Source organism: Augochlora pura, chromosome 5, assembly GCF_028453695.1.
Source record: "Augochlora pura isolate Apur16 chromosome 5, APUR_v2.2.1, whole genome shotgun sequence".
Taxonomy (NCBI): Eukaryota; Metazoa; Arthropoda; class Insecta; order Hymenoptera; family Halictidae; genus Augochlora; species Augochlora pura.
In genome coordinates this window covers 16,220,415-16,246,137 of record NC_135776.1, presented here as the reverse complement: position 1 = coordinate 16,246,137, position 25,723 = coordinate 16,220,415, and the positions used below count along the sequence as shown (strand labels likewise).

The window sequence follows — 25,723 nt, the reverse complement described above, 5'->3', positions numbered from 1 at the left end:
TCGTCGGACGCTTTTCTCCGTGCTACTGCTTTGTTGGAAACTTTTGCAGGAGGGTACTAGGTCTTACGGAAGGCTCTACTTGTCCTGGACATTAAAAGAAATAATAAATTTGTTGGGCAGTTAGTAACATTTGCTGTACGATGTAATTTCTGTCGTTGCTTATGACTTCTGCCAGCGATTAATAAATACCATTTTTGAAAAATAATATGATATAATGTGGTCATAATGATAGTACGAAATATATAATATAATTATACGTATACAATTGTGTATACTTATATTCGTTATGTACATGTATATAATTATGTCAGACGTGTAATGTAATTATATATTAAGGGTATAAGACATATAATATAATTACATGTTCATAATTATGTATGTGTGTTACGTATCTGTATACAATTATATGAGACATAATATTGCTATATGTCAAGGTTATGAGACATATAATATAATTATATATCAAGATTATAAGACATATAATCATATAACAAAAATTATAAGACATATAACATCGAATGAACACGTGCATACTTATTAAAACTTCAAATGACATTATCCGACGCAACCTTCCGGTAGACATCTTTGATAGCAGACACCGCCATTTTTAAGCCAAAAGGAGTACTCACAGTTTTGAAGGATTCCTTCGGCTCTCTATTCAGCGACCGTGTCAATTGGTTAAGCGAGAGTCGTTTCGCTGTTGAAAAATTTCATGATCCGAGCGGTTAGGTCGAGGCACGGTTGTTGCGAGGCGCATGGGGGACCGAGGTTCACGCATCGCTACCTTTAAAGTACCTTTTTTTCTTGGCACGTGGCTGGTGCGGGCCTCTTCCCCTCACGAATCCTCTTTCATCGTGATGCGGTGAAATAATTCGGAACAGGTGTTACGCGCCTGTACAGCAAGCGTTTGTAAAGGACTCGGTGGCCCACGTTATGCAAATCCGCTGCCACGTTGCCTCGCGAACTTGTAAAACGTTGCGTGCCATTCTAAGTACCGTTTGACGACGTATTGGAACTCGACTGGCTTCTGCTATGGCTTATCGACTCGCTGTAGAAACCATTTTTCCCGTGTTCCACCGGCAACGTTAACAGAAACAATTTCGGTAACCGGGTTCAGTTAACGGCGCTTTTACTGGAAATCCATTCGTCGCGAAATTGCTGCGAAATGCATGCAATCCTCTCTTTCTCTCTCTCTCTCTCTCTCTCTCTCTTTTTCTCTCGAATGCTATTACACAAAAATTACGTTCGCCGACAGGGTTTGAAAAGTCGGCGAGCAATTAACGTCAGCGATTTGCATTCTTCTGGGAACACGAATCGCCGCACAGTGATTAGGTTTGAAGAACGAAAAAGTCAACTTTTCGAAATTGACAATTATACAAAACACATAATTAAAAAGTAAAACTAGTTTGTATAATCACATTTAAACAATTCTTTCCTCACTCAAAAATATCAATTAGAATTTATTAAACTTTATTGTTCAACAAATGCAAGAAATATTCAATTATTATTATCCAAAAATGAGTATTTTTCAACGATTTTTAGTGACAATCTTATCGAAATATCTTTAAGTTACAAGAACTTGTCACCAAATCTCGAAACCACTGTGCGCCGTTTCCGTCAATTACCGCCTTGACCCGAGTGCGGCAAAACTAACTCGGCGCAAATAAAATTCCCGAATTGGCAATTGTTCGCGTTCGACCACGAAAATAGAAAGAAAGTCGCGACACTTTGCGGTGGAAAACTTCCTGGGAACAACGGGCACGGCAGTCCTCGATACGAATTTATCGACGTCCGTCCGATTAACTGTCAATCATTGTCAGTGTTCCACGATATGGAGTCGATCGAGGACGGTGGACGAGCGTTTCGAGGACGTCGCCATCCCGATTCGCCCCTTAAATAATTAACCAGCGGACGGCATCAATAATTAACAACTACGCTAAGAATTTCTCTATTATGTCGATGCACGTCGGACTGAAACGTAACAGTGTGGCAGCTCGCAATGGAAACCCGTGGCCGTTGGCGATCGGGGAAAAACCGGCAATACCAGGGTCCCGAGACCCCGGTGGATCCGAAAGCCCGCCTCCCCGTCGGAAAACCTAACGAACATACGGTGTCCCGTAGGAGTTTCTCGGAGGATGCGTGGGCGTGCGGGGAGCCGGCACGCGTCAACAAAGGGCCGCACAAAAGGCTGGAAATGGAGAGCGAATTGCTCATTATCGAGTGGTCAGGACGGGCGAGGGGGCGCTCGGGATTTCACGGTCGCTCCCGGGGATAAAAAGACTCCGCTAACCAATGAAGGGAAACAGGGGAAGAATGGGATAGAACCGGAGGATTCGGGCTCCATGAAGGGCTCCCGGAATCCTGGATTCGTGGCAGGGAATGGAATCGCGTGAAAATTGTCTCTCCCGCGACCCCCCTCCGTTTCTCTCTCGCCTCCCCCCCTCCACGCCCCCGGGGCTCTCTCGAGTCCTCTCTCCGGGGACTTCGACGCGTTTCACGTTTCGCGTGGAACCTGAACGGTCGTTTAGGACAGCCTCCTGTGTCTTTGTTCGTCACGGAGGATCAATCGAATGAATCCCGGGGCCCCCCAGCCCCTCGTCGGCCTGTTACCCGACGGTAAATACGAAGGGAGGGTGGCGAGCGAACAACGGAAGTGATTCGTACGATTTCACGAAAGTGCACAGCCTCCCCTAAATCCCCCGCCCCGCCCCATCCGTCACTCTTGGCTAAACTTTCGTTTCATTCTCCTTTGTCGACGGGCCGCGCGCGCGCGCGCGCGCGCGCTCGAGGTCCTCGCGGGGGTGAAATCGCCGGGCGAGACCGGTATTGTTTGCCCTCTAATTTCCAGCATGGTCGCATGGAAGCGAGAACGGCCGGATTGACGACGGCCGATCGATGCTGCCCGATGAATGATTGAAGCTCGTCTTGAATATTAACCGCATGGCCGCGCATCGACGGCCGCAACGTACGTAAATCCCGACAGTTGGTGCCGGTTTATCCGGCGGCCTTGCGCGAGGCACGAAACCGCCGCCGGCATTCTCATGTTAATGCGCGCTTTTAGATAAAATTCTGCCGGCGAGGAGCGGCCTGATTAATGGCCGGGCCTAAAAATATCCTGGACACTTCGCGCGGTAACTGGAAACCAACGGTAAACGACTCCTGGGGGCCGCTTCCTCGTCCGTTGCCATTTTTCTTCTATCCCTCCCCCCACGGCCCTCCGCTGCTCCTCTTTTTCGCCGAGTCGCGCGATTTAGCGGCCGGCTTTCTGGAGCACCGCCGGCACCCATGAATATTTAGCGAGCGTTAAAATCGCGGGGCGATCGCGAACACGAAGGGGGCCCCGATCCGCGGATGACGTATCGGCGGCTTATCGAATCGGTCGATCGGTGCTCGCGCGACACGTCGGACAATGACGAATTACTTTTCCGCGAAGTGGGTACACTATTGCGATACTTTGCCGGGAGTGTACTTGGATATCAAAAGCAGCAGAGCCCCCCTCCGCGTGCTTTAAAGCGGTTCGCCTCGAGTACGGCCATTTGGAGCTCGTTCGTACGTAAAAGGAAAGCACTTCCGGGGAAGGAGTCAATCCGGAAGTGAGCTAAAAGCCTGCTTGGAAATTGAAGCGTGGAATTCTTTTAAAATCTCCTCGGGGTTACGTTTCGCCCTCGAGAGCCCCTCTCGAATTCGCCGCGGCTAACTATCATTCTACTTCGTCCTAACCGCCTTTTCCCTGAGGAAAATCGATCGATCTCTGCAGAATTCTCGTCACAGTTTACACCGCAACATTTCCGTATTTGTTTGTCGAGGAAGCGACAAAGGAAGTCGATCATTGGATGTCGAAGCTTCGATCGCTGGTTGAGATTTAAAATGCAAGGGAAAATGTGCATCGATTAAATATGATCAAAGAGCAGGATTTGCAGATATAAACGATGTTGGATTGTATATTAACCCTTTTTATTTTTCGGCGTAAGTGACATGGAAGAGTTGCTAGCGACTCGATATAAAATCATAGTAATCGAAGCATTATTCATTATTTTTAAAATGTGATATATTAAGTATTATGAGTACGTATAAGTATATGGAAGTATGTGTATTTATTTGCACGTTTGCAGGTAATTTAATAATGTGTGGTACCGCGGCCACAGTAAAATATATACTATAGTATATGTATAATACAATATCTATAACATTTTATAATATATACTACAGTATATGCTATAATGTCTATAATATACTACAGTATATGCTATAATGTCTATAATATAATACAATATAATAGTATAATATCTATAATATACAATAATATATAATACGGTATATGCTATAATGTCTATAATATACAATAATATATAATACGGTATATGCTATAATGTCTATAATATACAATAACATAATAGTATAATATCTATAGTATGCTATAATATGTACTAAAATATATGCTATAATGTCTATAACATACTGCAACATATAGTACAATATCTACAACATACTATTGTATACTATAATATCCTCGACACATCCACAGTTGAAACTTCCTCGGAGACCTCCCGTTAAAATTCCAACGGTTTCCCCGATTGCAAAAATTTGTGCACGGTCGAAGTTCTCTCATTGCTTCTCGGGGGAGTGAATTCAGAATCGATCTGCCGGGCAGGCGATTACCTCCAGCCACGTTCAAACGAAAGTTCTCGCGTTAGGGGATCGGGGGATCGGGGCTCGCGGGTTTTCTCTTTCTGTTCGCCGGGCCGCCCAGTTTTTCCCCCGTTTAGCAGAGCCATTTCACCACCGTCGCTCCTCTGTTATTTCCCTTTCTTCTTTTCAACAGTAATTCTCGAGTTTCCTCGCGGCCGCGTCGCGACAAGACGAGGCCCGTCGTAGTCGTCGGGTAATTTCATCCGAGCCACCCTGTTTGTCCTCTTGTTTCTGAGGTGTTCTTCAGCGTCGCCGACGCCCGGCGACGTCGCTGCCGCTGTCGTTTCCGTCTTCTTCGTTCATTCAAGAAACTCAACCCCTTTTTTTGCGCCAGCCGGTTCGCTGATCGGAACACGTTTTTGCTTCATTTCGGAGATGAAAGGTTTTTCTGGAGAACTGAAAAGCGTCGGATGTATGTAGGGGATGGTTTCGTCTGATTAAAAGAAGTATTCGGAATTTATAAATGGAATGCAGGATACTTAATTTTTTATTTGAAATTAATTTTGTCGGCTTCAGAGCAGGTTTTATTGGAAGCAATATACCTAGGTGAATGTATGTTCCAATTGTCAGAATATTTTTTAAGGGATGAAGAAAATAGGACAGTCTGCTATGAATGGCGCAATAACTTTTGTTAAAACTCTATGGAACGTTTGAATTTCTTTTAATTATTAGGGGAATTAAAGTAGGATAACAGTAATATAATTTTTAATTTTGTCATTGCTTGGGATATCACAAGAGAAGTGGATAAAAACTCTCAATTTTCAACTCTTTATTATACCTATAACGAAAATGCGTTCTGGAGATCTTAGCAAGTCAAATGCATGCTGATAAGTTAGATATAAATAATATATTTATATGTTGTACATAAATACTAACATATAAATAATATATTTATATATCGTACATAAACATTAATATACAAATATCTATGTATAAATATCATAAATAAAAATTATATATACAATTTGCCACCTAATAATAATTTAATCAATAATTTCAGCCATTACTTCGCGTCGTAAAAGATAGCACGATATATCGCTCTTTATCATCGCCGATCATAAAATGGCAGAACACATTTGCGGTCGACCGACACAAACAGCCGCGGTAAACGCAATGATTAATAGATCGCGATCGATCACATGATCTCACCTGGCCACAATACCTGTACGCTGGTTCAACCGGTCGAGAAAAAGCTTCCATAATGCATCTTCGTGGCTCGCGCAGTTCGGTTGAACGATTGAGTCATCGTATCCGCGCGCCGCGGTCCGTCAGGATCAGACGGATCCCAACGATCCGTGCGCGCCGCGGTGATCTATAATTCGCGTCAGGTGCACGCGCGTTGTAATTGGCTCGCTCCGGTTGTGCAGAGCCCGGGCACTGTCACGAGCAAAGCGATATCGTAAATTCGAAAGTGTCACCGGCAAACCAGCGACCGTTTCATTCTGTATTCGCGGGCCGCTCCTCGCGGCCGTCGGTTTCCGCCATCTTAGGCAGCCGGGGCAACGGGGGTGACTTCTTTCGCTTCGTTTCGCGTCGATCGGACGGGCACAACATCCCCGTCGATCGATGAGTGCCAGAAAGAGAGAGAGATAGAGAGAAAGAGAGAGAGAGAGAGAGAGAGACTTGCTTCACGGCGAAGTAGTTCAGCAATTATTCCGCCGCGAAGATCCCTCGCGGCCGGTGTGATTCACGAGAGTCGCACCCTAGGCAGTTGCGGATTTACGGGAGGCCGGCCGGCGATTATTCGCTGCTCCTAAATTTCCTCGAGCCTTCTAAGCACCACCGGTCGTTCGGCAGAGTACCGACCGCCGCGTGAATATTTGATGGGGCACGCGATCGAGAAACCTTAATATGATCGCCCGTCGCCGCGGCCTTTACGCCGCCGCGGAACGATCTGTTCGACGGCGACATAAAAACCGGAGAAATGAAATGTCGGCCGGATCGAACGCCTAGGGAAATTTAATAATCGCGGGCGGCCGATATAGCGCGGCCGTCCCACGCGACAAGCGGAATGTGTATCGAGGTCATATAGGCGAGTTCGTGGGTCCCTAATAACAAAGGTTATTCCATTTATTAATAGCCCGTTACGGAGATTAAGGTTCGAACGCGAAATACGACGCGCGTTACGGAAACGTTAAAATAGATCGGATCGATCGGTTACCAAATATTTTCGAGCTCTTAGAGGCCTGCTCTATTTGGAACTCCGTGCGGCGCTCTATTTCCGCGGTTGCTCCCTTGCATTCGTCGGGACCGCGATTGGGTAGGACACGTTGCATTTTTAACACGTTCGTCGCCTTGTCAACCGCATCTGGGTGACAAGTATGCTTCTGTAGGAGCTTCGTCACCCAAATTCTCGTGCGAGTTAAATAGGATTTTATTTATTTAATTTTTGAAAATCCTGTTATACTATATGTTATACTTGTTAGACATTCATTTATATTTAATCGTTTCGTCACTGAACGGAGCATCGCATCGTAAAGTGTGCACCTTGGGGATTATTATTATATGTTATACTTGTTAGACATTCATTTATATTTATATATATTTAATTTAATTAATTTATATATATTTATAATCTACGCGTTCCGACTGTCGATCCACGCTGAGCGACGAACGTGTGAGTATCTTCACCAAAATTTTACCCTCTCGTCGTTCTAACGGGTCATTAATTTTACTTCCTTTATTATATCCCCTTATTTTAATTTTCATTATTAATTTTAATTTTATAAAGTTATCTTACGTGTCGGATTGTCGCATTTGTGTCCGATAAGAAACTCGCATTTGTGTTCGATAAGAAACTCGGCCGATTCACGCTGAGCGACGAACGTAGCAAAGATTTCAGCCAGTATTTCATCCTGTCGTCGTCCCGACGGATCATTCGCGCATCTTCGCGCGAAAAATCGTTGTTATCGTCTTACCGCCCGGCTCGTTTTTCTGCCCAAGTTACGAGCAGTTCTGCCGCAGCAGCGCAACGCGTTTTATGCAGAGAAGGCCGGCGGTGATTGCGCCCGGCGCCGCGGCGCCGCGCCGGGTACGCTCCGCGACCGATTCGAATCCCATAGTCTCCTCCGTCATCCATAGACTCCCGGCGCACTTCAATTTCCTTTAGCCGACGCCGGTCGCTAGAAAATATGGCTGCGGCCGGGCGGGGTCGCAACTATTTCCGTGGAACTTCGACCGTTCGTTATTTTAGCTGCTCGCGGGGAGTACAATAAATCCTGCTTTATCGGCAGTCTGCATCATCGAATTATACGTTTAGCTGTACAACGAAGGCGCACGGTTAATCCTGTCGACTCTAACGGGACGCATGTGCTCCGGCGATCTTCTCCGATTGCCGGGAGTACAATAAGCGTCTCGCAATATGCGTCCGACTGGGACGACATGCGACATGCTAGGGGAGGACTGTAAAAATTGTGGAGCTCTTTATGGTAACATTATACTTGCTTTGTAACTGTGTTATGCGCGTCTAATTGCATTAATTTGGGGCAATGCTCCAACGAGTATTATTGTTTAGCATTATTTGAAGTAATATTTTTAATTTCTTATGCTGTTGCCTCTGATCGAGTTTTTATTTATTGCATTCGATCAGGTGTTTCTTAAAGAGTGTTCACATACGACATTGAATAATGTCTTTTATTATAGTGATTAAGCACTTGCACTACGATCTCCTTCACTGTTATATCGATTAGTATTCCTTAATCATTTATCGACAATACAATTCTGATTTCTTCTATGATTCCGTTGAATTCATTGAAGTAATTTTATAAGTAACTTTGTAGTAATTTCATAGGTAATTTTATAAGTAATTTTATATATGAATATAATAATCTATTGAGTAATAATAAATTACAATTAATAATATGGAAACTAGAAAATAGATCAGCAACAGGAGAGCTGGATAACTTTTATTTAAAAATAATTAGTGTATGCAGATTTACATGCATATGTATAAACAATTGTTCAGAGTTTTTTCATTAAACCCTCCAGCTCACGGTGTATAATGATCATTTTGCATAAGCCAGTTCCAAATTATTATGCTTTTATTTACATTGTAGATCATTGAAATATTTAAGCGTCTTTTGGAATATGCAAAGTGTCCAAAATATTTTCATTTCACCTTTCAAAATGCGAAAAATAATATTACATACATATGTTAACAAAGCCTAAGAAATACATATTTATCCTCACCAATACCGAGACACACATACCCTACCAGCCACCGTACAAAAAAACAATAACCACCAAGCGACCGCATTTTCAAAATTAATTACATCGCTTTCAAAATCGACACGGCTTACCACAATGGATTCCCAATAAAAAAGCAACTATAAAGTAGCACACTGAAAAGGATTAAACCAGCTTTCTCGTGCCCGCGGCTCGCCGCGCAGTGCCCTCCACGCGTATGACCGCCGTTTTCGAAGCCGGGCGTCGCGCGACGCTGCAAAAGCTCGGAACGCTTTTTCGCGTCGAGTTCGGGGAAACGCTAAAGCGGTACGGATAGTCGGATTTTCTGGCCGGCAGGAGAAAGGTCAAAGTCGATTTCGGTCGTAGCGAGGCGCCGATGCCAGCGGCGAGCGAACGATGGCGGTGGACGCGACAGACAGAAAAGAAACGACGTGACGGCGGGATACGACACGGTGAGAATGCGTTTCACGGGCAACAAAAGACTTTACGAGCCGACGACTATTTTTGAGGCGTTCGCGCGAGAGAGTCCTCACGAACGGGACGGCCTGTTTTACGAGACGCGGCGCGGCGCGGCGCGGAGAGCGAGAGACACGGCGCTCCTCCAAAATGAAGGTTCCCGCGCGTTCCGGCTGAGAACACGCCGCCCCTTCTAGGTTCCGTTTTGTCCTATTAATGGCACAATAAGGCAGTTTGTAATCCCGTGCAACCTTTGATCTATATTCTCGCTGGAGGATCGTCGAACCGGGCGGCTGACCGCACGCCATTGTCCGCGGAAACCGCCCCACGCTAAAGCGTTCCCCGTGCTAAAACCGGCCAATTAATTCGCGAGCCCTTCTCCCCCCTGCCCCCTGCCCCGCGATTCACCGCTGTTTCGCGATATCGTCGGGAATGCCAAGATCGCGGGGACACGAGCCCGCTTGCCGGTGTGTCACAGAGACGGCGCATGGCCACCGAAATCGATCACACAAGTAAAAATACGCGGCGCGCGCGCGGTCTCGCGTAACGGGACACCATAAATTTTTCACGAACGGTTTTTATGCCCGACCGTAACGTAATCGTGGCACGCGACGCCAAAGTGGATTGCGCGATAAGAAAATATTCGTCGCCATGGACGCCGACCGATTCGAGCCGGTGCCTCGATGATACCTTCGTCGTTGACGCCGGTCTCCTAATGACGACGGTTCGATCGGCGGGCGTCGAAGACGTCCACGATCCTGCTGTCGCGGTTTCTTAATTATGCGGCGATACATTTTCATTAATGTTTGCGACAAGGTATATTCTTGTTTGTTCTATGGGGTGCCAACGGTGGCGCATATAGAATATTTTGTGTTTTCTGTTTCTGGTGTAATGAACTGGTTGCCATCATTATTCTTGTTACGCTAGGTACGTAGACAAATGTAATGTCTGTCGCGTGAATTCTAAATTCTTCCGCGAGAACATCGCCGCTGTCCGTGAAAGTGTGCAGGAGAACTCGAGGCAGTGAATTCTTCGCCGTGCACAAGAACTCTTTCGCAGTCTCCAACTTGGCGAACTTTGCGTCTAGATATGCGCTTACATCTGCACAAGATCCAACTGACCCAGGAGCTCAAAGTTAATGATCACAAACAACGCCGTTTGTTCGGTGACTGGAATTGACCACCAAGATCGTGCGATTTGATACCTTTAGACTTCTTCTTGTGGGGTTTTCTGAAGTCACAGGTCTATACCAGTAAGCCACAATCGATCGACGCTCTCAAAGTCAACTTAGCCCAGGCCATCGTCCAAATTCAGCCGGAGCTATGTGGCAAAGCCATTGATAATTGGATGATGTCATATTCCATATAAATATAATGGCATACCCTGGCCTTTCAAATAAAAGAATAATTCGTTAATACCTCATGCACAGCCCATTTTATTCCATTTCAAAATCGACCCGCCCTTACTGAGGAAAACCCTATACATATATAATGTGGGTTTTTGAAGGGTTTTGATGGTCGAAATGAATTGACTAAATTTGTTTCTCTGTAATTAAGAGATTTATATTATAACCTATATTCCTATAACTATAATATATACAATATTTACAAGTTTACCTGTAATTAAGAGAAACGACAATTTAGGTCAACTGTTCGTCTCTCTTTCACAGCTCTGCTTTTATCAGCTATTTTCCTTATAACGATTAATTAATTTTACGTAATCTTTTCTTATCTTAGCACGTGTTCTCTATTTTAATTCTTCTATCTATCTATCTCCCTCACCACGTGGCCAGCTAGCAGGTTTATCACAGCCGCGCGGGCACCATGTACCGAGCGCGGTAATTTTAAAGAGGGTATATTCTCTTTACACATATTGTAGACATTTTGTCCAGAAGAAATGAAATGATGTACGTCGTTCCACCGGCGTGACACGAAAAGATCTAGATTTGACTTGCGGACGGCATAGCGTTAACAATCGGCGCGGTCCCTTCGCTGGCGAAATGGATTAGCAATGGGCGCCATGAGATGCCATGGACGAATTCCCTCGCGAGTGACCGATCGAGCAACACCTGCATCAAGAATAGCCTCAAGGTGGATTGAAATATCCGTGGGGGCCGTCGCCGTTCGCGAGGCACCTGACCGAACGTGCGCCGGCTCCGGGTAAAATAGCCTAATCTCTGGTTGCCGGTGTGTACAGTATATCCCGGCTTTCGGTCAAATATTGACCGTTTAGGTTAACGCGGTCGGCGGGTTTCGGGGCCCGTGTCGCTCGACGCGGGGCTGCATTCCTGCTTATCTCGGGGCCAGCCGTACGGATCGTGATCTTTGATCAAGATCCTTATCGGACACGGGTCTCGCTTATCGTCTGACTCGAGCGACTGCTTCCTGTTCCCTCTTTGTTCCATGGGAAAAGTCCACCTTGGACGCGTCGCGCGTTGCTTTCCGCTCGGCGCGGTTCGATCGGTCGCGCCCGTCCAAGGTCGCGTCCGAAACGGCCGTCGTTTAATCGCCTTTTGCGGCCTGAAAAGAGCCGCACGGAGCCGCCTTCAGGGCGTAATCCCTTCCTCAATCACGACGCCTTTGTCCAGCCGGGAGCACCGCGATCGATCCACGAAAAACGCGATTTTCACGCGATCGATGCCAGTCCGCGCGACACCTGCACACAACACCCGTCGCCCCTTCTTCTTCCGTTAGACTCGCGGACACGGTTCGCCGCGTTGCAAACGGATTTCGTGCGGCGCTCTCAACTCCGCCTGCCATGCTCCGAAGAAATTTCGAGCTCCGCGAAATTCGGAAAGTATGTCGAGGCAGAAGTTGGCGTGGAAAGCGAGTTCGAGAGCGGCGGAATGCGGCGCTCGGCTGGAAAGGTATTCCGCGGCGGTGTGCGGCGATCGCTCGATAGGCGTAACTATGGCGACCTTGACCCTTCGGGAAACGATGATCGAACCGCGGCCTCGCACGAGGAGGCTGCTTTTTGTCGGCACGGCGAAATTTTCGCTAGGCGGCATAGGGGGAAGGGAGGAAGGGAGTCGGAGAGTCGGCGGTAAGGATTGACATCCGGTGATGATAGCGCGAGCTCGCGTTCTCACGTGTCGTCTTCGCTGGGAATAATTTCAATGATCGCGCGAAATTTGGCGCCACGCGATCCCTCACGCCACACGCGCTCCTGTGTGCCCCGTCGCCTCGTGGAAATCCGATCGTGAGTGGTTTCGGCGCGCGAATCGGGACACCGGGGCCTCTGTCTCAGTCGATCTGGGAGTGGCGTTGTCGATAGTGCTCGCGTTCCGTCCCGGCGTGTGCACGCAGTTTCACCGTTTCCGGTTATGTCGCTCGTGTTCATGGCGTTGATCGGCCTCGCGTTCTGCTGGCTGATGGTGACGCCGGTCGCCCATGGGTACCAGGACCGTCTGGGAATCTCGCGAGCCAGGCCCGGCAAACGTGAGTACCGCCTTTCACCTCCTCCTACTTACCCCCCACGACCAAACGAACGCATCGTTTCGGCAACGAGTGATTCATCCCCGTGAGTTGTCACCTAATTATCGGGGCCGACAAAGCGGAGCAGTTAACAGAATCGCGTGCCGGACCGTACGAATCAATATCTGGCCACGACGATACTGATCACGATTGACCGGCCGTTCCGGGAAGTTACGTGTCCAGCCGAGCTGCCAAATAATGCAGAAACGGCGACCCTCGGTCGTTCCCAGCCTCGTGGAAATATAGACATTAAAGAGGAATCCGACGATTCTCCGAAACGCGACGCGGCCCGCGGAACCCTGCCGCGTTCGCGAAATTGCTATGGCCCAGCACGACGCTCTTCGACTGCGGAAGCTATCACGTCTATGTCATTACCACGACTCGCGAAATCGTCTTTCCGTCTCGAGCGTTTCATAGGAATATTTTCTGTCTCGCTTATGGCTGCTATTTCGATGAACGAACACGCTTGCCAAGCCTGAATTAATACGGCAATATTCGCTATGGGGCGAAGACAGCGCGATATGCGGAACGCCGGCGACAGGGGGGGGGGGGGGGGGCGCGGCGTTGTAAAACGGACACGCGAGGCTCTCGGTTTTTCATTCACCGTTCGAAACGACAGAAAATCCGCTTTCGACGAATGCCAGGGACTTGCCTCTCGCGCAATCGATAGCACGCGGCGACGACGACGGTCAGAGGCGGTTGTGTGCCCGCAAAGGAGGGCCGTCCTCGTGGTGCACGACTCCTCGTGGATCGATGGTGGGTCGCGTTCCACGAGTCCACGAGTTCCCGAGCGATCGTGCGCCGACTGTCCATGGGGGTCGCAGCCCCCGGAACAGCCCCGATGGATTTCGTCAGATAGCCACGTGAACCGCCTTCTCCTTCGATCGTGGCTTTCGTTGGTTTTCGTGGAAGCAGGGGGCCCCGGCACCCGTGCTCCCGTCGTGCATCACGCGACACGCCGCTAATTATCTTCATTAGCAGAGCCGGGTGATTGGATTTTCGTGAACTGGCCGATCGATCGGTGACGAGGCGTGTCATTCGGCGCGGCACGCGTACCACGGAATCGACTCCGCTGCGTTCTCGCCGATCGTCTATCGCGAATCGATCGCGAAACGCCCGATCGAAAAAACCGTATTGTTCTCGAAATTTTCGGCGACGATAGAAGCGACGAGGAGCTGCGGTAAATTTAGCCGCGAGCGCGGGACGATCGGGAATCGGAGGCTTTATTCATATTTGCGGGTCGCTCTATTTCAGAGAGGATCTAATTCGGAGCTATCAATTGATCGACGAGTTGATTGAACAGCAGCTCGCCGGGCAACGGAGTTGCGAATCGGGGGATGTAATATTGATGTCGCGAGAACGAGAATTGACGAAGTTAGAACCGGGCGGATTCATTCACCGTAACACGGCCAACCTCTTTAATGAACACGTTCTACACGCGAGGATGATGACCTTTCGCATTCTCGCGCGTGAACCGGGCATCTATCATTCACAATGCGCCCACGGAATATTATCCGCGGGCGTAACGGTCGGTTTATCGTTATCGGATTTGCAACAGTTGTTAGCGCGCATTGTAAATCAGTTGTTCGTTTAATTGGGCGCACCGTGTTTGAGTTGCTCGACCGTTTCCGTGGAACGCTGCTACGCCGGCCGTGTTCACAAACTTCTGCGGAAAAGTGGTATGCTCCAGCCACGGTCAGACACGTCAACGCGCGTCGGCCAGCAAGCTGCAGCGTTCGTCGAAATAAAAACTAAAATACGTTCGTCTCGCGTGGAGTTGATGGCTGTCTGGCGCTGTTAACACTGGAACTACGATACCAGTCAAAACAACAGTTTTGCGAGATAGACAGTGGCTGGTATCGTAAAAATATTTCTAGGAGCAATTTTCAGGTTGACTTTTCTTTATCGAAGTATATATGTGTTATACAAATCGTACGAAGTTTAACGCGTTCGTGGGTGGTAAAGATTTTAATGAACTGCAAGAATAGACAGCTAATTTATTCTAATTGTGATATCGAAATTTTGGTTGGTTTAATGGTTGTATCAAATTAATGCTATAGAGATGATACAGGTGAAATTTGAGAGCATATTAATTTCAAAAGTGAAGTCTATATAGAAGTCTATATAGTTTATGAATTAATTCTAAAACGTTGATGTTCGCAATATATAATAGTAATAATAACGATAGTAAATCAATAATACAATATATAAATATATAATAATAATAAATAAATCCAGTCTCGACATTTTAATATTTGGCGAATAAATTCGTAGAATCTTTCATTTCTGTTTTATGACGACTTGTGTTATTAACTTGTGTTTATTAATTAGCAGAGTAAGCTATTCGAGAGATCTCTTTCAGCTATAAAAATCTGTTACCTTCGTTTTTCTAATAATTCAATTTTTCATGATTTTCTCGGCTGGTTAAGTAATACATCCGAGAGGCAAAAATCAGTATTTTCGACGTCCGCTATTTTTCGCTTCTCATCGAGGTCGTTATTCCGAAGGTTGTCCGACGCGGGGCGTGTCGTTGAGGTCAAAGTTGCCTTTTTTGAACTTTGCGAACCATTTCTGTAGCAGTAGACACGCCTATGACAACGTCTCCGTAAAATGTTGCAGATGTCCCGAGCTGCTTCGGCAGCTTTTTGACCTCGATGAAAAGCCTAGAATAGCAGACGTCGAAAATGCTGATCTTTATAAATCACCAAGAAATATCTGCGACGGACAAAAAATTTCTCTTTATTATATAACAATCCTCGCTTCAATCTTTAAATATAAAATTCAATTTCAATTTAAGAGATGCAAATAACGTACACATTTAGTAGATTGTATTCCAAATTTTTTCGTTCGTTTTTTATTAATAAATTCAACTGTTTGTTACCAATAAATTGTATGAATAATTATCATACACTATACAATTATATAAATAATTATCGTACACAATACAACTATATACAAATATATATTACAGTACATTTATACACAATTAATTATATATAATAACAGCATTAATTTGTTAATAAATTACTAATACGCCATACAGAAGATTTATACTTATAATAATCTTCACTTCAATGTTTAAATATTAATAATACATAGGTGAAATTGAATTCCAATTTAAGCGAGTACACATTTACTAAATTGTACTCTAAATCTTCATAACCAGTCTGACACGATATTATAAGTCAAAGGATTGACGCGCAAGTTGTTATAAAACAGAAACCCCCCTATAAAACAAATTAATTCGCGAACCCAGTAAAACAGCACAAATTAGACTAGATTACTACGTCCAGTGCTAGATAGTTCTCATATTACAATCCAGCTGCAATCAAGAAAGAGGCAAAGAAACCAAAGAGCCGTTCGCGCTAATAAATAGTGCTCTTTTTGCAAGGGCTACATTCTTCATAGAAGAAATTGGAGCACGGAGTTTCGTAATTTTCCTCGGCGTTATCGATAAATTAGCTCTGTCCTACTTGGACATTCAGTTGTTCCTCCTTGTTTGCGAGTTATTCCTCCCGCGGGCTCGCCCATCTCCGCTTCTCTACCCTCTCTTTCTCGCTCTCTCCCCCCTCTCCCTTTCTCTCTTTCTCTCTCTGTTTCTCTTTCCCGGTCTCGCTTTCTCCGTTCCTCTTTCTCGGCGGGTCTCTCGGACTAAACGATAATGCTCGGTTCGATAGCGGGCGTCGCGACGCCCGGCAGTCTGCCACCGTTCCATTCCGTCCCGTTCCACGCTCACAGAGAGCCCCGGCGACCGTTTTCGGTCGTGGCACTTTCCATCGCAGCGTGTGTCTGCGCGTGTGCTCCTAAGACGGCCATAGGCGGCGCCTTTTCCAAATTTCCAAAGGTTCGTTAACCCGACAACGCCGAATCGATCAGGCGTGTGCCACTTTTCCGCTCTCCGCGCGAGACACGAACCAGTCCGCAGTTAGATAATCGCGGGGGTGGCGCCACGATTTTCCGCCTTGCTTATTCGCGACTCCTCTCGGCCGACCCTCGCCGCGCCCTTGCGGAAAAATTTCCACTCGAATATTTCCGGGACTGAACATCGATGTCGAGACTCAGCTTTTCGTTGCGGACGACAACTTGAAAAGCGTTAAACCGCTCGAGGACGTTCGGAAGCGAGCTCTCGACGCGCGAGAGAGACACTCGTATATTTTCAATCGACGACGAATCGGTTTTAACGGGGAAGCGCGCTGCGGTCCGTACCAATGAACTCTACGCCAATGGATCAAAGGTGCAGCAGGTATGCGTTTGGCACAACGAACCGCTCCAAGCGGCGAACGCCGCCGCGCAACGCCATTAATTTACCGGCCGATTTGGCTCGATTAATGCTCGCTAAGCCTCCTCCCCCGCCCTCTGACCCCCACAACCAGACGCGGAATCCCGGATCGTTTCGGCGCGCAACCGACTTCCCGCGGTTTCCCGTTTTGCCAGATAAAGAAGCGAAACGCTCGGCGGTCCGTTTGCAACAGCGTTTTAATCTGCTGCATCAGGCCGGAAGATGCGGTCGGCCGACGAGCGACCGCCTCTCCGCCGTTAATTGACGATCGTGCCCGCGCGGAATTATTAGATCGGGACCGTTCGAATTTAACGGCCGGCCCGGATTTAAACGGCGAGATTCCTCTTGATTAATAACACTGGAAAACGGGGCAGCGAATTAATGAGCGCCCGCAACCGTTCTCTCTCTAACGGAATCTCTATAATCAGTGATTTCGGCGAGCATCGTTTTCAATTAATTCCCTCCCTCGTTATGACGGCTCATCCCCGACGGCATCGAATGTTACGATAACCGAGAGGACGCGAGGAATTAAACCGTGAAACGAGGGAGCGCGGTTTCACGGTGAAACGGTGCTCGTCCATGGTACGGGGTGTGTGCTCGATCATTTTACAAAATACTCGTCGTGTTCAGGGTTCGTCAACCCTGCCCGCGTAGTGGCGAATCAATTGCGTCTTCATGGAACGGGCGGAACACAGCCCGGGGGGCGATTGATCCCGCCACTGAAACGACTGTCGCGAGTCCTCGATATTTTTCCCATTTCCACGGTTTCTATGGTAGAGAAAACGTTGAGAGAGAAAGCTATAAAGAGAGAGCAAGAGAGAGAGAGAGAGAGAGACGATAAAGCGAGAAGGTAGGAGACGGAGCATCAAACATTTTTATTAGCTCGGTCAACTGCTGTCGACTCGCGATAGCCCATTGGCGGCGATCGGACAGAAGGATATTGGCAGTAGGTTGGACGCGGGCGACGACGGTTGACGAGGGTTGGAAAAGAAAAGCCTTTTTCCGGGCGACAAAAGGCCGGCGAAGTGAGGAGAGTGGGGAGAGGGTCCAATCATCGTTACGTGATCCCGACGCGACAGAGGCGAAATGGATTTTTCATATACAGAGAGAGAGAGAGAGAGAGAGCGAGAGAGAGAGAGAGAGAGAGAGAGAGGAGACCGATCCGATAAACCCGGAGCGGTGTTTACGGGGGTGTGCGGCGAGCTTTTGCCGCGGGGGGAGAGGGTGTCGCTCGCCTAGGAAGGGGTTGAAGGCTTCACGGAAACGAGGAAAAGCGCGGAAAGGCCGATAACGACCGTCAACTGTGAAGAGTCGATCGATACCGCCACCGTTTCGAGAGGACTACCTTGTCCCTTCTTTCCTTATCGCTTCTTCCCCGCTCCTCACCCTTTCCGTGTCCCTCTCCCTTGAAGCCCCCCGGCCCCCACCGTTTCCCTCCGCCGAGACCCCTCTTGCACCGTCTTGCTATTCACTCGATGGACGGCGTCGATGATGGATGCTCCTTGAACGGGCTCTTAGCATTTTTTCTTTTTCTCCGCCGCGCGGAGAGAGTGGAAATACCGCCATTGAACTTTATTGCTGTTCGAGTGGCCGCTGTTTCGGGGGTAACGGGGCCGGGGGGAGGGATGCTAATGCGACTCGTCTGGAGCCCCGACGAAGATGATAATCGAGGTGCGCGCCGCCGATTTCCTCGCGCGAATCGGGGGAGATAGGGGAACCGGTGGCTTTCGGGCCATCGAGGGCATTAGGAAAATGTACAGGGTGGCCCGGAGTCGCTCGCGATCGAGAAACGAGGAGTCCGCGGGGCGATACGAGGCCAATTTTGCCTCGGCGCAAGTGCGATCCGCGCCTTTGTTTACCATTAATTAACGAAAAACAATAACCATTAAGAGGCGAGCTCGACTGTCGCGAATTCGTAGCTCTAATTGCGTGACAATGAAGCAACTGTCCTCTAGCAACGCGTCGTTCCGTTTGACTATATTCGTCGACGGATTCGCGAAAATACAGGGTGTCTCGTACGCAAGATATCCCACGATCACTTGAACGATCACACGATCGAGAAATGAAAGATTCCTCAGATTATTTTGTTGGAGTGTTCAGCAAAATGCGCGGAACATGTGGGTGAGGAAAAGTATTCCTTTACTTGCTGTTTATTGCACCTAATCACCATTGACACTTACTATAAAGGGCCTACGAGGAAACGAGTCAGTCAATCCAGTCCAGCCTACCGAGCTAGTAACAGCGGCTGCAGATTAACAATTTTCTAGCCATCATTGTTTCAATATAGTAGTAAACTATAATATTGTGTAATGTGTAAATAGTAACAAGTTAAATCTGATTGACGTGTATTTCATTGTAGTGGATTTCGAATAAACACGTAATTTCATTTACGAGTTATTAACGAAAAACATTAACCGATTAGATTGCGAGCTCTCTTGACGCTAGGCGACTAAGCCAATCAGCGAAACTGGCCTTCGCGCGTTAGGCTCATTCCACCAACTGATCTCGCCTCTCATTGGTCATTGTTTTTCGTTAATAACTCATAAACGAAACTGCAAATCGCATTTTTCTTAAGGAAAAAGTTGCTTGAAATCACCTCGGGATCCTCTTAGGGTATCTTCTAGGACACCCTGTAGACAGCAGTTTTCTAATGGTAGTCGCGAAGTGGTTGCTCGCGAGCCGGCGGCCGGCTGCCAGCGAGCGTTCGTGACTGAAATTTTGACAGATCGTAATTGGTGTTTGCTCTTAACAAACGTTTTCCGTTTGGTTTCACAGTGTCCGGCACGGCAAACAAGAAAGAGGAAGAGACGGCGGTGGCCGCAGCCGACGTCACGGAAGAGACCACCGGTGTCCTGTCGACGAGATCTAGGACGGGCGGCGATCCTGGCGGCGGTATAGACCTCTTGGCAGCGTTACAGCTGCACAACACCACGCGGCAGGGTGTTACACAGGTGCCGGGGCTGGTTAGATTAAAGCCAGCTTATTATCTTCAGGGTGAGTCATGTCTTATGCGTGTACTAAACGAAACGAGCCGAGTACTACGGTACCGTTAACGGCGAAGGCATTATCTTCGCGTAACTTAACCGGTCCCAGCAAGAAGGGTCCCCGCGCTCGAGAACCTTTCGTGCGTCGCACCCCCATGGGGATAACAGAAAGGACGCTTCCGATGAATCATAAATATCCGAAATGTTATCGTAAATATTGTCGTCCAGCCTCTCGGATACTTGTCCCGTTTCCCTGAGAATTTTTCGGAGATCGCGTCGCCTTTCCGATACGCGGGAATGGTCGCGGTGGCTCACGTGACCCGCACGTGACACGCACGTGAGAATCCACGGAGGATCATCTTATGTTTTATTCAGCGCCGTGCACACGTAACAAGGGTATAACAGGGCGCTATAGCCCGATTTATAAGCCTCGCTTTTCAGACAATTTTTGCTTTCTGAAGCTTTTATTAAATAGCACATTTTTTATTTTAAACATATTTTATTTAATTGGAGAAGTCAGTAATTTAGATGATGGTTTTAATTAAATGGGGGAGGATATTTCTGACCATAATTCCGTGCCCCGTATTTCTGTGTCTCTCTATACTTCTGCACCTCTTATTTACACTTTGTAGGTATTTTCTACAGTTACTGTGCTTTTTGTAATAACGTTCCTGATATTATATATTCTTCTATCGTTTTTCATTTCTCATAATATTCTTTCCGCAAAGTGAGGTTGGATTAATTTCTGCGGTCTAATAAAAGAGAACGCTGAAATACGGATAAATTGTAAAATTTGATCCTACTTCCGAATTTATATTAAAAATATAAAACCATACATAGCTGGTACTTTTCTGTCATTGTTAATACTAAGTAAAACCCTTTTACGACGTAATATACTTCCTGAACGACGTAAGTCACAGCAGTAATTAATTTATAATCATATAATAATAATTACATATTAATTTATAATCATTTAATAAGAATTGCATATTAATTTATAATCGTATAATAATAATTGTATATTAATTTATAATCACATAATAATAATTACATATTGACTTGTAATTACTACTTATTTATAATTATCTTCAGCAAGTATTTATCACGATTTTTAACAACATAAATTCCTCAGAACCGTTGTAACATCAACTAAAAACTGTTTACTACATTTTAACATTTAAAAAACGGTAATAACCCTACCCGAGTCTTACATATTACTAAACAAACATTGAAAAAGAAAATAGATCATCAATTTACCCATAAAACTTCTTTTTCTCTATACGTTTTTAATCCGGGAGCACGGAAAACGGAACATCTACCCTAATTTCGAATAGAAATATTCCATTCGATGCACCCTCTGCATCAACCGGCAACAGACGACATAACCTGACATAACCTGACTCACCCGCATATTTTCCACGAAGCGACAGACATACATTGTCCATGATAAAATTCGGCCATCTTTCCAAGACAAGGGAACTAAATCGTTCGGGGATGTACGCCTCCGCGTACCGGTTGCGTACTGGTTGTACGCGATGCAGTAAATCCACGGTCGAGGAGCCGAGCCGAAACCACTTCGGGACTGGCTTCTCTTAACCCGAATACTGGCTGATTTGCATACCGGAGGGTCGTTTCGTAGCACGCCGAGGCAATCTCCCTTCTCCTCCCCTCCCCCCTCCCCCACCCCGTACGGCAATCACTGCAAGCCGTAAAGTCGATTATTACTTTTCGTAAATCACAATCGGTGCTTCCTGTCTCTCCGCGCCAGAAATTAAAGCGTCGACGTTAATGCCGAAAACCAGAATTTTCTGACTAATTATCTGCCCCGCCGCGTTGATTTATTCGCGCCAGTAAAGATCCTCGTGGTTCACCGACGTTCGCTCGCTCTCGATTGGCCATTACTCACGCCCGCTTATTAGCTGCGAGTCATTTAGCGTCGAACCGAAGAATCAACCCTCGGAAGACCGGCCATCCAGAACGCTGAACGCCGGATCCTAAGTATTTTTGGATCCTATGCTAACGTGTACGTCGGAAACAGTTTTTCGATGAAATGGGAATAATAAAATGAAGTAATAATGGGATAATAAAATAAAGTAAATAAATAATATGACGGATAGTGAAACGAATGTAAGACAGAGGAAAGTTATTTGTTACCCGTCATTTTCATAATGTATGAATATAACGGTCGTCATATTGGCTAGTGATAGAAACTGCGATCGATAACATTGTTTGCAGGCTGTAGAAATTAATCCTTTGCACTCGAAGCTATTTTGATTCCTAACAAATTCTAGAATTGAAATATTAAGCTTATGTGTAAATTAAAAAATATTAAATTTATATATACTACAATAATTAAAAATACTAAATTTGTATATTAATTAAAAAATATTAAGTTCGTGCGTAAATTAAAAAATATTAAATATACGTAAATTCTGTTTCAATCTTCAATATTTCAATGTTCAGTATTAAATTAAAAAATTCTTTATCGTAACTATGAAGGAAATGGAACAGCAAAGGGGTAGCAACGTGAACGTTCTTTTTGAAAAGTATTATAGTAATTTCTAGGACCGCCTCAGAATCTTCACTCGAATGCAAAGAATGAAATGCAACCCTGAGTAGTCGGCGGGTTGTTAAAAAAAAATCGTCGTCCGATAAAAATGCTCGATCGCTTCTATAAAGAATTGGAGCGAGAGTGGCGGCACAGCGATTGCCTCGGTTTTTCGGCGGGAAATAATGCGGCGATCAAATTTTTGGAACGCCGCGTGACCTCGCGAGTGCAGCAGAATTGAACCATTGACCGCGATCTTGATAACCGTTATCAGTGCCGGCCGCAGAGCGAACGAATGGGAGCGATAAACTGGAAAAACAATAGGCGCTTATCAGTCGGTATCCGATGGTTACGTAACGAGCGATTAATCGATATTGCGAAAGGTCAGTTTCACAGTCCGACGGCGTTTCTTTATCCGTGGTACTCCGGTGGGAATTCCCCTGGCCGCGAACGACTGCTGCTCTTTTCACCCAACTATTAACCCTTCGATGATTATCACCACGGAAAATTAACCCTTTCGGATTACGAATCGTTAACTGTACCAGGCATAGGATTTTATAATAAATACATAGGTAAAGACAACAGATGTTGAGAATAAATAGACCCACGTTGGACAGAAATTTTGTTGCGTTTTAAATGAAATAGAATTGGTATATTTTTATTAATAATGGAAGCAGATAATAAGAGATCATACAAATGTAATAATACAATTTAATACTAAATAGTAAGTAGTAAATTATAGTAAATTGAGTACTATGTATTTAGTGCTAAATTGTATTATATTGAATATTATATACTAAAAACTAAATTATACTCAATTGAATATTAATTACTAAGTGCTAAATTATATCAAACTGAGTACCACATACTAAACTGTATTAAATTTAATACAAAATATTTAGCACTAAGTTATACCCAATTGAATACTAAATAGTACGTACTAAATCACACTAAATTGAATACTAAATACTAAATTATACTAAATTGAATATCAAATGCTAAATTATTTTAAATTAAATTGAATTGAATACTAAAACGTAAACGATGAATAACAATATTTCACTGTATTACACCACAAGTTGCACAGTGGATTAAATAAAATCCCACCATACTTTCACAACTTACAAACAAACTTAACCTTTAATTTTTATTACACAGCTCTTCGCTTGCTCACATAAGATCAATTCTTATAAAAATGAACTCACTTTTACGATTTCTCATACAAAACCGGGTAAAAAAGAACATCGCAACAAAACTTCCGCTTGCAACAATCGACGAACCGATAGCGACATGTTGAAATCTGCCAACACATTTATAACAATGTTCAATGGTATTACCAACTGCTTTACTCGACAAAACTAAATTTAAACCTATCGCATGCAGCTATTGCAAAATTACAAGGTGGGAACAAAAGATATCCCACCGTACACTACCTATATCAAAAAGATGGGACATTTCTAACTCACCGTGCCCAAAAATATCGACCCACCTATCCCCATACAGTTAAAGCATCCCTGAGAACTCGTACTCCTAGAACTTCAAGGGACGAAAACTGACAAAACAACACAAAAGCAAGAGACTAAATATAAACATATTGCATCGCAGTATTACCAGGTAGATCTAAAAATGTCCCACCATAGACTACCGTATATAAAAAAGGTGGGACACTTTTCGAACCCCACGTGCCCCATGGAGTTAAAACCCTCCGTCATAGCACGAACGATTGCTGTTTCGTTCAGGCACGGTCGCTTTTTCTTCACGGCGCACTTGAGATCATTAAGTCCCCCCTGGGATCACCTGTGGAGTGTCGGCAACTCGTTCGTAACGCGACACCCTGTACATCGATGGAAACATGCTCGATTAGCGTTCCGAGCACGGCCGATAGAGTTTCGTCGTATATGACAATCGGGGCCCGCGCGCCACATTTGCGCGCCTCGCGTCATTTGTTGTTCAATTAGCCCGGCCGTGCACGCCGTCCCCCCCCGAGAAGGGAAATGAATTTTTCAGTTTGGTCGGCCGGCGTGCGTGCGCGGTGCGTGTCGATCGGCCAGCGAGCCGTGTGATCCGGTCCCGTGCAAACGATCGCGGGGCTGTGGGCACCCACCCCCGCGCCGCTTGCAGCTAAAGTGCAGCGGTGCACACGGCGCTCGATTGGTTGGCTTCGCGCGCCGTCCGGGCCCGCCGGCTACTACCCGCCTCGAGTTTCTGTTTCAGACGCGCTGGCTTAATAAAGGTAACCGGACACCTTGTGCTCTGCGGTGTAATAAACGCGCGAGGACACGCCACCGGCCCGATCAATTGGACGAGGCTCGCAGTTGGTTGAAGGAGCTAATGATCGCCGCGGAACGTACCCCGCAATGCCGTACTCGGCTTTCCTTCGCTAATGATGGAATTAACTCGACGGTGGCGGTGAGCCGCTTCCACGAAAAATCGATCCCGCGTTCCTGGCTGTTTATTTAACGGACGAGGTCGTCGTTTAGGCGGTAGACTTCCAGGTCGATGGCGCGCAACTGCTAGAGTAGCGTCTCCTGATCGAAATCACCCGAAGGAACACGCCGACGACAATAGCAAACAACGTGGCTTTCGAAGAAACCGTCTTCGAGCAGGTCCAGTGAGACCCGCGGTCGGCTCGTGGACACCGGCGATCTATAATTCAGAGGTCAGCAAAGCCGATGTACAGAGTGAAAGTTGGCCGGCGCAAAGATCAATGGGGAACACTCGTTGGAAGTTTCGAGCCGTTTGCGGCGGAGGAAAGTTCCATCAGCCACCCTCGGCATTAATTTAGCATCCGGGAAGACGGTCGAAGCGAAAGTTGCCTCGCTTCAGAAATAAATAACGCGGAGATTAAATCAGCCGACCCCTGGGGCTGGGGAGACAGCATCCAAGGGGTCACCCAATTCCAGGACCCGTCGGCCCCCGTCGCCCAACAAAAGGGGGATCGCGGAATCTTGTTTTCCGTGTTCCAGAGAAAACTCGGACACGTGTCGCTCGCCGGCGTTCGCCGGGCTTTGTTCGACGATCACAATGGGACCCCTTGCGTGGCTCCTCTTCCAATCGAGCTTCCCTTTGCTGGATCGCCGCGTCACGTCTCGATATTCGGCGATCGAAC

At 46.3% G+C, this 25,723-nt stretch overlaps 1 protein-coding gene across 3 annotated transcripts in view; it reads left to right on the top strand.

The window, feature by feature from the left end:
• The window catches only part of LOC144469837 (protein kinase C-binding protein NELL1), an 86,845-nt gene that overhangs the window by 34,142 nt on the left and 26,980 nt on the right, over nucleotides 1–25,723 (top strand). For all 3 annotated transcript variants that reach the window (XM_078180514.1, XM_078180511.1, XM_078180513.1), the window contains one exon: nucleotides 19,858–20,076. In XM_078180514.1, coding sequence (XP_078036640.1) covers nucleotides 19,858–20,076 — 219 coding nt within the window. The remainder of the gene's footprint in view (nucleotides 1–19,857; nucleotides 20,077–25,723) is intronic.